We start from the raw sequence: 16,951 nt of genomic DNA, 5'->3' as shown, positions 1-16,951 counted from the left end.
TCAATGAAATCGAGTTTGACACTCCTGTTTTAAACCTTTCCTCATAAGATTTAGCCTCAAGTCTCCATTTTCATTGCTCTTTTCTGCACTTCTTTAAGCGCCACAACTGGAACATACTAGAAGCAGCATTCCTTTAATTATTGTGATCCCGAAACTGCCAGAATAGGGTAAGTTAGTACCATTTTGAAATGAACAAACTGGGGGTCTGTGACTATCACATAAGACCGAAGTAAACCCCAGTTATGGTCAGTGGTTCTTGTTGCAATTTTTTCGTACTACCTGAAGTGTCTGGACTCACATCAATGCCTTCCCGTGCATAATGCATTCCTGTATTCCAGCAGCATAACAGAAAATTTGTTGCCATGGGATGGATAAAGAGGATATTTCTACTGAAGTAAGGGCACAAGTGGCACAAAGACTAAAGTGGAAAAGGTTCTGTTTGATGCAGATAACACCTCTGCCTCTAATGGCAAATATTATTCAGACATTCTCCATCTCCCCCAGAAGCTATGACCTTAATCTTTATTTTAAGGACATCTTACTTTAAACAGGCTGAATGCTACAAACAGATAAACCATCCACTACCAACCTCTAAGAGCCAGTTTGGTGTAGTGCAGGGGTGTCAAAACTCGATTTCATTGAGGGCTGCATCAGGGTTGTGTTTGACCTCAAGGGGGTGGGGTGAGCATGACCAGGGTGGATGTGGCTAGATTGATGTCATTGTGTCAGAGGCGCCTGTGGTAGCCCGAGTGCTCTGCCAGCGAAAACGGGCTCCTAAGCTCTGTTTCCAGCTGTGATGGCCTCCTGCAACCCTCTGCCAGTGAAAATGGAGCCCGGGAGGCAGAGAGCACCATGGGCCGGTCCTTCGTTGTTTCCAGGGCAACCCCATGGGCCAAATCTAAGCACCCCATGGGCCAGATCTGATGCGCAGGCCTTGAGTTTGACACCCTTGGTGTCGTGGTTAAGGCACCAGGCTAGACATCAGGAGATTATTAGTTCTAGTTCCACCTGAGGCAGAAAAGCAGTTGGATGACTGGGCAAAAGTCCCCCTTTCTCAACCTTAGAAAGGAGACGGTGGCAAACCACTTCCTAAATTGTTACCAAGAAAATTGCATGGACTAGTCCAGTAAGTCAACCAGAAGTCAACATTTATGAGTCAAAGGGATTTTTAAAAAAACCCACCAATGATATCTCTTAGTTGAAGTGCCAGTATTTTGGCTTCATCTAGTTCATTAATACAGTCAAGCACTGATTTAGACTCTGAGGCTGCCTCATCCTGATCTGATAAAAAAGGACCTATAGAGTTGTATAATCATTGGCATATTATATTGATAATGTTTCACTTTAAATCACTGGATGGTTTGACATAATGGTGCCATATAATCACTGAACAGCCTAGGGAGAAAATAGAACCTCACAAGAACTCACAATGAAAACCTCCAGAAGCACCATTTGAGATGGCTAGCTAGATATAGTCAGAACCTCTCATATCCAATAAGCTCTCCAGAAATATACCACAGAGAGCTAGGTTGGCCTACTGGTTAAGACACCAAACTAGAAAAGGGGAGACTATGAGTTCAAGTCCCGCATTAGCCATGAAAGCCAGCTGGGTGACTTTGGGCCAGTCATTCTCTCTTAGTTGAACCCACCTTACAGGATTATTGTTGTTGTTGTTGTTGTGGGGAAAATAGAAAGAAGATGATTATTTGCAAAAATAATTAAGGCTGGATACAAATAGATAAAGAATCATAGTTAATGGTATTAGGAAGCCACAAAAAAGCTCAGGAGAATTTCACAATCTGACTCTCCCAACAAAGATTATCCCTAGTACAATCTAGTTTCCGGGGCTCCGGCACACGCAAAGACCAGCTGGCCAGCGCGCATGCGTGCACTGGAAACCAGAAGTGCGCCCACACATGTGCACCAACCAGCTGGTCTTCTGATTCTGGGGCTCTGGTGCACACTGGGCTCGTCAATATGAATATCCAACCATTGGTTTTCCTAGGCTGTATATAAAGTATATAATATAGTCAATGTATATAAATATCTGTACAAATCACATAACAATGTTAAAAGTTTACGATCTTACGGGGGATATATTACTAGTTGTCCAGGGCTGCAGGTAGCCCATGGGCCATGAGTTGGGCACACCTCTTTTAGAACATCGTATCAGTCAACAGTGTCTGGATTTCACAAGTATGCTCTCTCTTGAACACCCTGTCCGTATCATATTTTATTTATTTATTTATTTATTTTATTTAGTCAAACACAACAATATATATAAATATAAGCATGAAATAATCACACAAAATGAATAGAACCAATGGGAACATTAGGACAGGAACGGTAGGCACATTGGTGCTCTTATGCACACCCCTTACAGGCCTCTTAGGAATGGGTTGAGGTCAACAGTAGACAGTCTTAGGTTAAAGTTTTGGGGATTTTGGGATGAGACCACGGAGTCATTGCATTCCAGACATTAACAACTCTGTTACTGAAGTCATATTTTCTACAATCAAGATTGGAGCGGTTCATTTTAAGTTTGAATCTATTGTCTGCTCATGTGTTGTTATGGTTGAAGCTGAAGTAGTCTTTGACAGGAAGGACATTGTAGCAGATGTTTTTATGAGTTATGCTCAGGTCATGCCAAAGGCGGCGTAGTCCTAAATTTTCTAAATCCAGAATTTCAAGTCTGGTTGCATAAGGTATTTTGTTGCGATCAGAGGAGTGAAGGACTCTTCTTGTAAAATATTTCTGGACATGCTCAATTGTATTAATGTCCGAAATGCAGTGTGGGTTCCAGACAGATGAGCTGTAATTGAGAATTGGTCTAGCAAATGTTTTGTATGCTCTGGTTGCTAGTGTAATCTTTCCAGAGAAGAAGTTACGCAAGATCAGGTTTACAACTCTTAATGCCTTTTTGGCGATGTAGTTGGAGTGGGCTTTGGCACTTAGATCATTTGATATGAGAAGGTCTTTGACAGAGTGAGGGTCATCTACAAGGCCATTAGTGTTCTGATTCTTTTTGCCAATGTGTAAGACAGAGCATTTGTTGGTTGAGATTTGGAGTTGCTAAATTTTTGACCATTCCAACACAAAGTCAAGGTCTTTTTGAAGGGCAGCATTGTTGGTAGTGTTAAATAGTTTAACATCATCGGTGAAGAGAACACAGTTACTTATAATATGGTCACAGAGGTCGTTTATGTATAATATGAAGAGTGTTGGTCCTAGAATGCTGCCTTTATGCAGAACTTTGGGGTTGTTGAGATTGGAAGACTCTTTCAAATAACTTCCTAACCTTAGTTGAACAATTCTTCCTAACAGAAGCAATATAATCAAGTGTCAAACAAACAGACAATCAACTGAACTATTTGAGTATCATATCATATTTAGGCATTAGAACCTGGAAGCATCTGACCAGACTTTGCCCTCAACATTTCTGAAGAATGATTAGCCAAAGCTGCAGGGCCTGCTCTTGGATATGATGTGAACATTTTTACATTGATGAACTGATTAACATAGAGGTGTCAAACTCAAGGCCCGGGGGCTGGATATGGCATGTGGGGTACTTAGAGCTCGCCTGCGGGGGGGGGAAAGTGAAGGATCAGCCCACGGTGTTTCTGCCAGCAAAAATGGACTCCCAAGCTCCGTTTTTGGCTGCCATGGCCTCCTGCAACGCTCTGCCAGTAAATATGGAGCTCGGGAGGGTTGCAGGAGGTCATGACAGCCGAAAACGGAGCTTGGGAGCCCGTTTTCACTGGCAGAGCACTTGGGCCACCACAGGTGCTCCCAACACAAGTAACGTTGAGCTGGCGATGCCTACCCTGGCAATGCCACCCCCCACTCGAAACACAACCCTGATGCAGTCCTCAATGAAATCAAGTTTGATACCCCTGATTAACACACGTTAAATGGGGTTACACTATTGCTGGGCCTTAAAACTTGCTTGTATGTCACATTAACTTGCAATATGTTAGTTTTGGGTTAAAAAAATTTTAAAGGAAGCCTTGCATGGACAAAGTCATAATGTGATGAGACATCTGAATGTGTTCAATTAACATAGGTATTTCTTTGCAACGTTTAAGTCATGTGAAATGACAATCAATTTTTAAAGTGACTTAATCACTTTATGTCACTGCAGATTCGTTACTTTTTCAACACCGTACAATTCTTTGCAATATGGGTTTAAAACAGCAAGATCTGGCTCTGATGGATATCACTGTCTATGATGCTATACAAAAGTTTATTTTGCACCTGAATGCATTTGCAAAAACTTCCAGATCTTCTGTTTATTGAAAACTAAAAGGCGTACTTTATGAGTAATCCCACAAAACCTCAGAAGGAACATTGATTGCCCAATTCATAACCTCACACTTTCAAAATATGACATTTCTGGGAACAGAAATGTCCAAAATTGAATTAACTGCTTTTTCCTGTTTCTGAACAGAATAGTTTTTAGCTAGAACCCTTGGCATCTAAGTTAGGGGGGGAATGCTCATTTACACGCATTTTGCAAAGCACGTGGTTAGTATAGGTCAAAGTTGCTCTGTTTTTTATGAAAGTATGTCTCTGACTTTTAAACTGAACTTCTGGTCTATAAATAAGATCCAGTTTTATGTAGCAAGAGAGATAATAAAAGGCTATTCAACCAAGAGCCTTAGAGGATGCTAATCTACACAGGAGTCAATATTTTTGAGTTCAGTAAAAGTTAATTTAAAACCAGCACGTGTAACATTCCGATCTAAGAATTCCCCTATGGGCAAGATTCTTTCAGTAAGGTTTCAAAATATTCAAGAAGCAATTCATGAATGAGATGTCCACTTTGAAGAGGGATCATCAAAGTATCCTCATTTTAGAGTAATCACATGTTTAGCTAGGGCTAATCATGAGTCACTTTTTTGAGAGATGGTTGCTCATACTAGAAAGAGAGGGAGGGAGAGAGGGAGGGAAGGAGCAGGGAGGGAGGGGCGGGAAGATGATGGTAGCTTCTATAGGGAAATTTCCAAATATTATGAGTAATGAAGTGAGCCTGAGGCTCAGTTCATACAATGCACTTCCTCAATGTTAGAGGTTTGTTTTTGGCTTAGCATATTGTGTGATCCCAGCTACTGTGATTTGTAAACCATAGTTTGAGTTAATATGCTGGGCGATCAACTGTTATTCATTTAATTAATTATGACAACACAATGGCCATATATTTTAATACAATATGTAAACCATACCTGAGAGTTCCACTGCTGCCTCCTTTCTTGCTGTCTGGCTTCCCAGGTAAACCAGACAGGAAACACAACCAGATGAGCTCATTCTACTTTATTTCAAAACTACATTAACAGAACCTTGCAAGTCTGAGAGTACAAATCTCCCACCATCGCTTATAGCCTGAGAAGCTAGGAAGATGTCCTTCAGAACCTCTTTTTCTCCACTCATTATGAAGTTACAGGCTATGCTCTCTCTCTGCTACCTGAGCATTTACTAAACCAGGAGTCTCCAACATTGGCAACTTTAAGCCTGGCGGACTTCAACTCCCAGAATTCCCCAGCCTGGCTGGGGAATTCTGGGAGTTGAAGTCCGCCAGGCTTAAAGTTGCCAACGTTGGAGACCCCTGCGCTAGACATTCTCTTTACTCCAACTCTCAAATCATTTTCACATACCATTAGTTCTCCCAGTGGCACTGGTGGATACAGAGCACAGATTTAGATGACTCTTTAATATGATCCAGAAGTAGCATCTTTAAAGTAGCCACAAGTGATCCCATGAAAAGATACAGCTGCTTTAACAAGACTGATGCTACATTCACACTCAAAAGCCCTTTTTTTATCTCAGTCTGAAAAATAACAAAATAGCAGAGTTGGGGAGGGACCTTGGAGGTCTTCTAGTCCAAAACTGCCTGCTCAAGCAGGAAACCCTATACCATTTCAGGCAAATGGTTGTCCAATTTCTTCTTAAAAACCTCCGGTGTTGGAGCATCCACAATTTCTGGAGGTAAGTTGTTCCACTGGTTAATTGTTCTAACTGTCAGGAAATGTATCCTTAGTTCTAAGTTGATTCTCTCCTTGATTAGTTTCCATCCATTGTCCTTCTTGTCCTGCTTTGGAGAATAGGTTGACCTCTCTTCTTTGTGGCAGCCCTTTAGATATTGAAACACTGCTGTCATGTCACCCCTAGTCCTTCTTTTCATTAAACTAGACATACCCAACTCCAGCAACAATTCTGTATAAGTGTTAGCCTCCAGTCCCCTAATCAGCCTTGTTGCTCTTCTCTGCACTTCTTTCTAGAGTATTAACATCTCTGTTGTGTCTGCACCCCCCGAGCCGGGCCCCCTGCCAGAAAGTGACTCAGAAAGTGAGGGGGAAGGACCATCAGGACTTACCTCTGGAGCACTGGTTTCTCTGGCTCAGCTCCAGGAGCCAGAGGCAGGCCAGGTGGAGGAGATAATGAGGCCTCCATCCCTGACTCTTCCCCCCCCCAGGCCACGTCTCCAGACCCGGCTGATGGCAATCAGGCCTGGCTGGACCCTAGATTTCATAGGCAGGAGAGGCGGGAACAACAGAAGCAGGGGTGGGGCAGGCCTAGGAAGTGCTGAGTCATGGAGCCACACCCCACAGGATATAAAAGCAGCAAGGACTGCTATACCACTTTGTGGCGAGCAAATCAACTGCTTAGAGGGAGAGAATTAGAGCTGAAGTCCTGTTTGTTCCTGGTTTCCTGGCTGACTCATCGGCATCAAGAGAGATAACAGAGACACTTGGCAGACGCTCACTAGTTTGCTGCCAGAGCTGATAGTTCCCGGCTAATTAAGTCATCGCTCATGTCTCCCGGACTGCAGAGGGGGATAGAACAATCTCTTTTTATATCGTGGCGACCAAAACTGGATACAGTATTCCAAATGTGGTCCCACCAAGGCATTATAAAATGGCACTAACACTTCACATGATCCTGATTCTGTTTATGGAGTCTAGAACTGTGTTGGCTTTTTTGGCAGCTGCAGCACACCGCTGGCTCATATTTAAGTGATCATCCACTAGGACTCCAAGATCCCTCTTGCAGCTACTACTATTCCACGGCCCTAGTCAAGTTCTCTGTTTTATCTGTTTTATCTGATTTATCATCTTGCCCTTTAAATACTCTATCATTTCTTCTTGCTCCTTGTCCGAATGTAAGTTGCAGGGATTTTTCTCCTATGGAGATCACTTTGAAAATAATAAGCTAAACTTGGCTTGTCTACTCTAGGATGCTCTAGATCAGGGGTCTCCACTCTTGGCAGCTTTAAGCCTGGTGGACTTCAACTCCCAGAATTCCCCAGCCAAAACCTAATAGCATCAAGATGGAGAAGGCAGACATCAAGGATGGAGATCAGTGTTAAATACAAAAAGACATACCTGTTCTTTTAATTAACATTAATTTAAAGAATGCAGTAAGTTCTAGTTTGAAGATTTGGGTTGCTGTTGACGATTTTGTGGGAAAAATCACTCACTTTCCTCTGTCAATAAAAGAAATACAAAACCTTTCTCTAGACAGACTTTGATTACAACCTGATCCAACAGCCATGAAACTGAAAGTAATTTTAATAATGTGTTTGACGGGAATTCTTTAAAACTGCAAGGAAAATCCTAAATTGCTGCAGTCCCATTTAACCAAGAAATTAAAGTGTGTTAAGACAGCGCCCTCCTAAGGCCAAGAAGTGTAAATATATCTATAAAAGACTCCAGCCAAATAGACTGCAATCTCAGAGAAGTTTATAATTTAAAAAATGGCCTGATAGAAAGCAACAGTATAACAAATATACTGCATTTTTTGCTTCATTCCCGTGCTACACTCATTTTTAAAAGGGGAAGGAAGTTGGGGGGGGGGGGAGAAACATCAGACACCCACAGCAGTGGCTCTAAGCCTAGAAGAAAGTGCCAAATCAAATAATTAGAAAGCAAAGCTGTTCAAACAGGAAGGACTTTATCCCATAAGCATACAAGCAATCCCTTCTTTCAAATTGCTTACACACTTTTCCTCCTCTCCCTGCACCCGAAGCAAACCAAAGAAAGGACACCCCCCCAAAAAAAAAGAGACAGAAAGGAGATGATGAACAGCCACAGCGATTCTCCTATTGAAATGAATCCTGGAGATTCCCACCCCCTTTTCTTAAAATATTTTTATTATACGTTTTCCTTTATTATACATCACATGTATACGTGGTGTGTGCACGCCCAAGCCGGTTAGGAAGGTAAGTAGATTTCACCCCTGCCTATGACTATCATTAAGTGTTGTACTTTATGATTCTTGATGAATGTATCTTGTCTTTTTATGTACACTGAGAGCAAATGCACAAAGACAAATTCCTTGTGTGTCCAATCACACTTGGCCAATAAAAAATTCTATTCTATTCTGTTCTGTTCTGTTCTGTTCTGTTCTGTTCTGTTCTGTTCTGTTCTATTCTATTCTATTCTGTCTCCTTGTGCTCCTTACCCAACATGCAGAGATGGTATGCTTAGAAAAGAAAGCCTTCGAATCTACAAAGACTCCCTATAGTTGAAGATTTTGAGGAGTCCTTCTTCATGCAAAAGAATTTTCATGAATATGGATTAATTCCACCCCAATTACTCATCCCTCCATATCTGGTACAGGATTGAAAGCTAAAACATAGGGGACAGGAGGCTAAAACATATGAAGAACGGCTGCAGGAACTGCGTATGTTCTAGTCTAGTGAAAAGAAGGACTGGGGATGACATGTTAGCAATGTTCCAATATCTAAGGAGTTGCCACAAAGAAGAGAGGTCAGCCTATTCTCCAAAGCACCTGAAGGCAGGACAAGAAGCAATGGGTGGAAACTAATCAAGGAGAAAAAAGCAACCTAGAACTAAAGAGAAATTTCCTGACAGTGAGAACAATTAATCAGTAGAACAACTTGCCTCCAGAAGTTGTGAGTACTCCAACAGTGGAAGCTTTTAAGAAGAGCTTTTTCAGAAATGGTATAGCGCAGTGATGGCTAACCTTTTCTGGACCTAGTGCCCAAAACGTGCATGCGCACATGCACCCAAACCCCCAAAACAAAATGCATGCATGCCCCCCTGCATGTGCCCCATCCCCATGCATGCATGTGTGGGCCCCCACATGCACCCTGCCCCCGCGTATGCGCATACGTCCCCCCACATGCAGCCACCACCCCCACGCATGCACAGCAGAGACCCAGAGACCAGCTGGCTGGTGGAAGATGCGCGCGCATGCACGGCGGAGCTAAGCTGCGGCAACAGCTCACATGCCCACAGAGAGGGTGCTGTGTGCTGTCTCTGGCACACCTGCCATAGGTTCATCATCACAGGTATAGGGTTTCCTGATTGAGCAGGAGGTTGTATTAGAAGACCTCCAAGATTCCTTCCAACTCTGTTATTCTGTTAGGGCTAACTTGAAGAGAGCACCCCTCTTGTCTGCCTGCATTTCATCTACGGGTTGTTATTATTTGGACCTCCTGCCGACTGAGGATGTCTTTCAGCAGCATCTTCCTCAGCAAATGTAAAGCCTCTGGTGGCTCAACGGACTAAGTCTGTCTGTTATTAACACAGCTGCTTGCAATTACTGCAAGTTCAAGTCCCACCAGGCTCAAGGTTGACTCAGCCTTCCATCCTTTATAAGGTAGGTAAAATGAGGACCCAGATTGTTGGGGGCAATTAAGTTGACTTGTATATAATATACAAATGAATGAAAACTATTGCTTAACACATTGCAAGCCGCCCTGAGTCTTGGGAGAAGGGCGGGATATAAATTCAAATTTAAAAAAAAGCAATATTCTCCATTCCACCACATGCTGGCAATTATTGACGGAAAAATCATGTTTCTTTCTTAAATGTAATATTCCCATACTTATATTCCTCAGTGGAGTTAATGTGTGCCATCAAGAGATGTCCACTAGAGTAACAGTCTTCTCCATCCAGCCCTTCAGTTGTGAGAGTTTCTACAACAGCATCTTTGACAATAACTTGATTGCAGAAAATATGACTCCTGTAACAGAGTTATTAATACTTGGAACTCACTACCTGACTCTGTGGTCTCTTCTCAAAATCTCCAAAGCTTTAACCAAAAACTGTCTACTATTGACCTCACCCCATTCCTAAGAGGTCTGTAACGGGCGTGCATAAGAGCACAAGCGTGCCTACTGTTCCTGTCCTATTGTTTCCTTTCATTATATCCAATTAATATAGTTATTACATACAGACCTAGTGCCAACCTTGCAGTTTCGAAAGCACGTAAAAATGCAAGTAGAAAAAATCGGGACCACCTTTGGTGGGAAGGTAAAAGCGTTCCGTGCGCCTTTGGCGTTGAATCATGCCGGCCACATGACCACAGAGACGTCTTCGGACAGCGCTGGCTCTTCGGCTTTGAAACGGAGATGAGCACCGCCCCCTAGAGTCGGCAACGACTAGCACATATGTGCGAGGGGAACCTTTACCTTTATATTATACAGTTATTTTCATGCTTATGCTTATATATACTGCTGTGATAAAATAAAGAAAGAAAAAGAAAGAAAGAAACTCACTAGAGCTGCACAAGTTCTCAGCTGAAGCACTAATGTTTCTAAGACATTATTGTTGCTATATAAATCTGAGAAGTCATCCAAAAGAAAAATTCCACTTGGATTCAGAAGAATCCACTTGCACACTTTCCACAGGTGTTCCAAGTTCTCCTAAACATTCTTCTTTTTCGAGAAACAAATATGAAAACTTGGTTTTCAAAACAATCATACCAGTTTCTGGTTAAGCTAAGGATTGAATGCAGGTTTTCTTCATATAGATATCTCACTGTTAGCTATTTGAGTAACCCTTCTGAAACCTGAGTTTGTCACACTCTGGATGCATTCCACATTCAATTAGTTATTCCCAGGACAGCAAGCACACATTTATTGTGATAAATTATAATGTGTGATCAGTTTAGTTAGGGCTTAATGTCAACCTAGCCATTGCATTTGGTAAGCCATGGTACAAAGTATAACTCCAAACATTAGACACATCAAAGAAAGCTATGATTGGGTGAATGTATCACATTAAAAATGTATTTGAATTAATTATGATTTATTCAGCCAACCAACCAACCCAATTCATACATAATGCTAATCCATAAATCACAATTTACAGACTGTAAAGTGGCTGGAATCATAAATTAAACTAATATGTTTATTGTGATGTACTGTTCTGAAGCAGCTTAATTGCTAACACTTGAGAGGGGGAGGGAGGTATCTTTTCACTGAAAATGAAATATGCCTTGATTCAAGCTATACAGAGACACCATGAATTCATGAAATTGGATGGGCTTTATCCTATGGAGTAATAGCAATAGCACTTAGACTTATATACCACTTTACACTGCTTTACAGCCCTCTCTAAGCCAGGGGTCTCCAACCTTGGCAACTTTAAGACTTCTGGACTTCAACTCCCAGACTTCCTCAACCAGCTTTGCTTAAGGGGCGTGCATAAGAGTACCAGCGTGCCTACCGTTCCTGTCCTAATGTTCCCTTTGGTTGTATTCATTTTCTGTGTTTATTTCATGCTTATACTTATATATATTGTTTAGTATGTGTTTGACAAAATAAATAAATAAAATAAAATAAATAAAATAAAGTCTTAAAGTCGCCAAGGTTGGAGACCCGTGCTCTAAGCAGTTTACAGAGTCAGCATATTGCCCCCAACAATCTGGGTCCTCATTTTACCCACCTCAGAAGGATGGAAGGCTGAGTCAATCTTGAGCCTGGTGAGATTTGAACTGCCAAATTGCAGGCAGCTGGCAGTCAGCAGAAATAGCTTGCAGTACTGCACTCTAACCACTGCGCCACCGTGACTTTTCCCTAATACTTCCCTAATACTTGGCTATCTGTCTCTTCCATTCCTCCTTCTGCAACAAGCTGGTTATATGCAGTGTTCCTGCTGGGTTAAGTTACACTTTCCCAAGTTGGATAATCCTCAGATGGGTTGGATTCTCAAATTGCTAGTTATCGTGTCATGCTGGCTAGGAATTCTGGATACTATGACTCCAATACATTGTTGTCTCAGGCTGAGAAAGATTACTTTAAGCTAGGTTTGTGTTTGGTTTATTGAGCGACTAATAATTGATTGGGTACATACAACCAACTAGCCAAAATCCATGAAATCACACTTCAGCTTGTGGTGATGTCTTCATTCTGCATACACATGTATGTATTCATTCTGCATACACATGACCTCTTCAAATCTCAAAAAAAAAATCATCTTTGTCTGACTAATTCTTCAAGCAATCAAAACATTGCTGGAAAATATCCAAATAAATTTTGATCCTTCAAGCAATCAAAACATTGCTGAAAAAAAAATCCAGATAAATTTTCCAACCATTCCAGCTTGGGAGAGGCAAACAGCCACTGACTCCATCATTAACAGGAACAGAAGCAGGAGTCCAAAATAAGGCAAGCAAAGAAGAATGGGAATTATTCTATTGTTTTGGGGGATTTGATACTCTTCACTGTGCATCTTTTCTTCTTGCGAACCAACAGGACAGACTGGGCAGCTGTAGGAAATCCCATTTTCCCAAGCAATTTCTCTCTGTGCAACATTTGGCTTGGCAGCCAACACTTAAAATCCCACCAACGAAAGTGTGTTAATCCTTTCCTGATTCTTAGTGGGCTTAATACCAGCCAGAACAGAGATTCTTGGAAGCCAAATTGATTGCACACTCCCTGTTTCTGGTATTTGGCAAATTCAAACTTCTGTTAAGTTCCTGTAGAAGACTTAGTTTTCATCAAACCACCTGCACCCACTGTTTAGTCCAATATAATAGCTCAATACTAAAGGCAATCTTATGGAAGTGGATTGAATCAAGAGAAGCTGAAAGGTGATTTTTCATGAACGTATCTACCAACACGCTCTGCAAAGAGGGTTAGTCCAATGAACTCGGCAATACAGTAAAAACACATATCCGTTGCTTATCTCTTTTTTTTTAAGTCTGCTCCAAAGAAAGACAAATCCCCTGGCTCCACATGTTGCATATTTACATTGCTCCTTTCCTTTTTCTTTAAACAACACTGTGATTTGTATCATTCTGCACAATTTACTCCCATTCTACTCATTAGCCATGAAGGACATAAGAGTGGACCAGACGTAAGTGACAATGGGCCAGAAAAGCTCTTAAGACTCACTTCAAATGTTGGCAGAACAAGCAGGCAACATTTTCTGACCAAAGAAGATATAAAATCAGTGCAATAAGTCCCTAATAAGTTTTATATATCTATTTTAATCAGGCCACAGCTACCATAAAAATGATAAAACATTCCCACTCACCCCCCAAAAAAACCCTAGCTCTCTACGGAGGCACCACTGTTTCAATATTCTAAGGGGTTACAGCGTGGTTTTAAAGAAGGAAAAGGAACATTAGATTGTCCCTGTGTCTAAAAATCCATCTGGGATTCCAGTAGTCTAACCATTAGGCGGGTAATGCAAGCTTTGCCTTAACTCCATGATGGAGAACCTATGACTCAAGGTGGCACGCAGAGCCCTTTTTCTGGGCACGCGAGCTGTTGCCCAACTCACCTGCAGTTGCGCATGCACGCGTGCCCCAGCTGGGGTTCGGGCCTCCAGTGTGCATGCGTGCAATTTAGGAGACCCAGCTGTTATTTGGAGCTCTCCTGTGCATGCGTGCGCATATGTGCATGTGCACAAGAGTACTTGCATGCAGCATGCACATGCACAGACGGTGTTCATGCATGTGCATTGCACGCACAAAAACCACGTGCATGCACAGATGGTGCGATTGCACATGCAACACACGGAGCGCAAAAGTCGCGCACATGCGCAGATGGTGTGGTTGCGTGTGCAGCGCACAGGGAGGAGCCACGCATTAGCGGGAGAACACACGCATGAGCAAAGCACATGAAGCACATATCTGTTCGGCATTCGGTGAGTAAAAGATTCGCCACCACTGCCTTAACTGTTATCTTCCATATTGCTGGATTGCACTTCCCATCATCTCCACGCAGAGAAACACGGTCTAAAGAATTCCCCTGACGTGAAGCCATAATAGCAATGATTTATTCTTATACAGGTAGTCCCCAAGTTACAACCACAACCGGAGGCCAACATTTCCATTGCTGAGCAAGACGGTTGTTAAGTGAATTTTGCCCCATTTTACAATCTTTCTTGACACAGTTGTTAGGCAAATTTGGCTTCCTTGTTGATTTTGCTTCTCAGAAGATCGCAGAAGATGATCACATGATCCCAGGAAACTACGACCATCATATATATGAACCAGTTGCTGAGCATTTAAATTTTGACCACATGACCATGGGGATGCTACAATGGTCATAAGTGTGAAAAATGGTCTTAAGTTGCTTTTTCCAGTGCTGTTGTAAACTTCAAACAGTCACTAAATAAATGGTTGTAAGTCGAGGACTACCTGTATCTTCCATTATTGTTGGATTACATTTCCCATCATCCAGCGCAGAAAAACATGATCTAAAGCAGGGGTGTCAAACTCACATCATCACGACTGTGACATATCGGGACTTTTTTCCCCCTTCGTTAAACCAAGGGTGACGGTGTGTGACGCATGCAGCCCAAGGGCCAGGAGTTTGACAGCTCTGATCTAAAGAATCCCACTGAGATCCCATTAAACTAAAATCAAAAGGCCAAAGATTTAGTCTTATGTTTTGCTGTAAACACCAGAACCAGGGGTGGGTTTCTACCGGTTCCCCCCGGTTCGGGTAAACCGGTAGTGGCGGTGGCGGGAGCCTCCGCCCACCCGCACCAGACATCATCACAAATGCTCTGCACATGTGCAGAAGGTTCCGCGCATGCACACGCTCACAGTTCCAAACCGGTAGCCAAGGTAAGTGGAACCCACTACTGACTAAAACATTTTGATTGTCAAGTCTTGGGCTGATTCTGAATCAGTTGCATTTCCAATTATGCGATTTGAATTGCTCTTATTTACATTAGATGTTTTACAGAACCCAGAAATTATAGTACGGATTCTGTGCATGAACTCAAGTTTCCTTACAACCATTAGTGCGATTAAATTTTGGATTAGAAAATTAGATGAATTTTGCTCACTATGAAAAGATACAGAGAATCAAATCAATCCGTTTCCAAGCATTAGAAGCTACGTTGTCAATCAAATGTCAAGAACAGTTTCAACACAACAAACAGAATGAAGCATGGTTAAAACTGCTGGGAGCTGTAATTTACCAACATCTGGAAGGTTTCACCATGAGCATCCATATCACCCATATCAATCCTGAAATATTCTCCATGACATCTTACCTTGCACCACCAATATCCACTCCAACCATTAGCTGGCCATTCAGCGAAAGGATCTCGTCTCGCAAGCAAACTTTTCCACATTTCCCTGCCGGACTGTTTTTCTTCAAATCAGTGACCCAAATGCTTCCAACATCAAGCACGGGGCCTTTATGTCCCCTCTTTCTTCTCCCCATTCTCCGTTTTTCACCATAATCCCCAAAAGCAGGGATATTGCCAAAACGGAGGCCGAGAGGCTCCGTCGTTTCTGGATCCTTGGTTAAGTAAACCGTACAGATTTCCATATCTACAGGACTGGGGCTGTAATGCAGCTTGCCCTCTTCCACTGGGAAGTTCAGCTGGATGTACTCTCTCAGCTTCTTAATGGCTGAATGACATAGGCTGTGCTCGGGTTCCCCAGCTTCCTGTCTCAGATGGCCCTGCAACCACCGATAAAGGATGGGAAGAAACAGCATCGCGTTTTCTGGAGTGATGGGCATGGTGGTCATGCCAGGATTCCATTATGTCAAGAAATGATTCTTCTTCGACTGAGTCAGATCAACGTTCCTTTCCAAGCCAAGGTTGTTGGGTGGTTCCTTCACAGCCATCTTGAAAGGACCAAGACAATGCAGGAAAAAGACACAGAAGGACAGCCAAAACTAAATAATAATAATAATAATAATGGCCTCTTCTTCCACTCCCAATTTGGCCAGGACAACAGAGGGCCTTTATGAAAAAGTACGAAGACCGTTGCTCTGGAATCCACAGCAGGAGAACAAAGGAAGAGACCGGAATTCCTTGCTTGCCTCCTTTCACAGCTGTCCACACAGAAATGTATGATCACCAGCCTGGAATTTCTCCTCCACACTCACCAACACCTGCTTGACCTAGAAAAAGGGAAACGGCCCAATTAAAACCATAAATCTGTTTCAGATGCAGGATTAGAAGCTTATCTGCAGTGCTTAATAATGAGAAGATTTCGCCTAAGATTATTTTGTTTATTGGTTAATTCTATAATCTGTTCATTTTGCTTTCTGTTAACTTATGTGGGTTATTCATTATTTACCACAAGGACTGCGGGCAGAAAGAAGAAGAGGCATCAAAGACAAATTTCTAATTATGCAGATAGTTTCACAGACAGAGGCGCATTTTACAGTTAGCCTCTTCATCTACATAGAAAAAAGGGAGGGAGGGAGGGAGGGAGGAAAGAAAGAAAGAAGGAAGGAAGGAAGGAAGGAAGGAAGGAAGGAAAGAAGGAAGGGTCTTGTATGTCTTTTAATCTTGAATATTTATGCTGGTGAGAAGCTCATATTGCCCTTGTTTTTCAATTGGTATAGTGGTTAAGGTGCTGGCCTAGAAACCAGGAGTCTGTGAGTTCTAGTCTTGCCTTAGACATGAATGCCAGCTAGGTGACTTTGGGCCAGTTCTTCTCTCTCAGCCCTACCCACCTCACAGGATAGTTGCTATGGGGAATAGGAGAAGGAAGGATGCATGTTTCCTGCCTTGAGTAGCACATAATGTAATAAAGGTGAGATAAAAACTAGTAAGTAAAAATATTCTTTAAAAAAACCAAAACTAAGTTTAGATACCAACAATTGTTAACCTTTTGTCCAAGAGTCAAAGTTTTTAAAAGAACTACCATAGCATCTCAAGAAAATGCTGCCTTTTGCCAGGTTCATCCATTGTACTGAATCACAAAAAAAAAAACACCC

At 42.2% G+C, this 16,951-nt stretch overlaps 1 protein-coding gene across 4 annotated transcripts in view; it reads right to left on the bottom strand.

Annotated features, from left to right (window-relative positions):
* Positions 1 to 16,951, bottom strand: part of PDZD2 (PDZ domain containing 2) — a 371,146-nt gene that overhangs the window by 257,254 nt on the left and 96,941 nt on the right. For 3 of the 4 annotated variants that reach the window (XM_058170301.1, XM_058170304.1, XM_058170303.1), the window contains exon 2: positions 15,264 to 16,126. In XM_058170301.1, coding sequence (XP_058026284.1) covers positions 15,264 to 15,748 — 485 coding nt within the window. In that variant the 5' untranslated portion in view covers positions 15,749 to 16,126. Of the gene's footprint in view, positions 1 to 15,263; positions 16,161 to 16,951 lie in introns of those variants that run through there. The other variant, XM_058170302.1, reaches the window with a different exon arrangement.

Source organism: Ahaetulla prasina, chromosome 2 (genome assembly GCF_028640845.1).
Source record: "Ahaetulla prasina isolate Xishuangbanna chromosome 2, ASM2864084v1, whole genome shotgun sequence".
Classification (NCBI taxonomy): domain Eukaryota; kingdom Metazoa; phylum Chordata; class Lepidosauria; order Squamata; family Colubridae; genus Ahaetulla; species Ahaetulla prasina.
The sequence above is the reverse complement of the archived record's forward strand: the minus strand, read 5'-3'. Positions and strand labels throughout refer to the sequence as shown.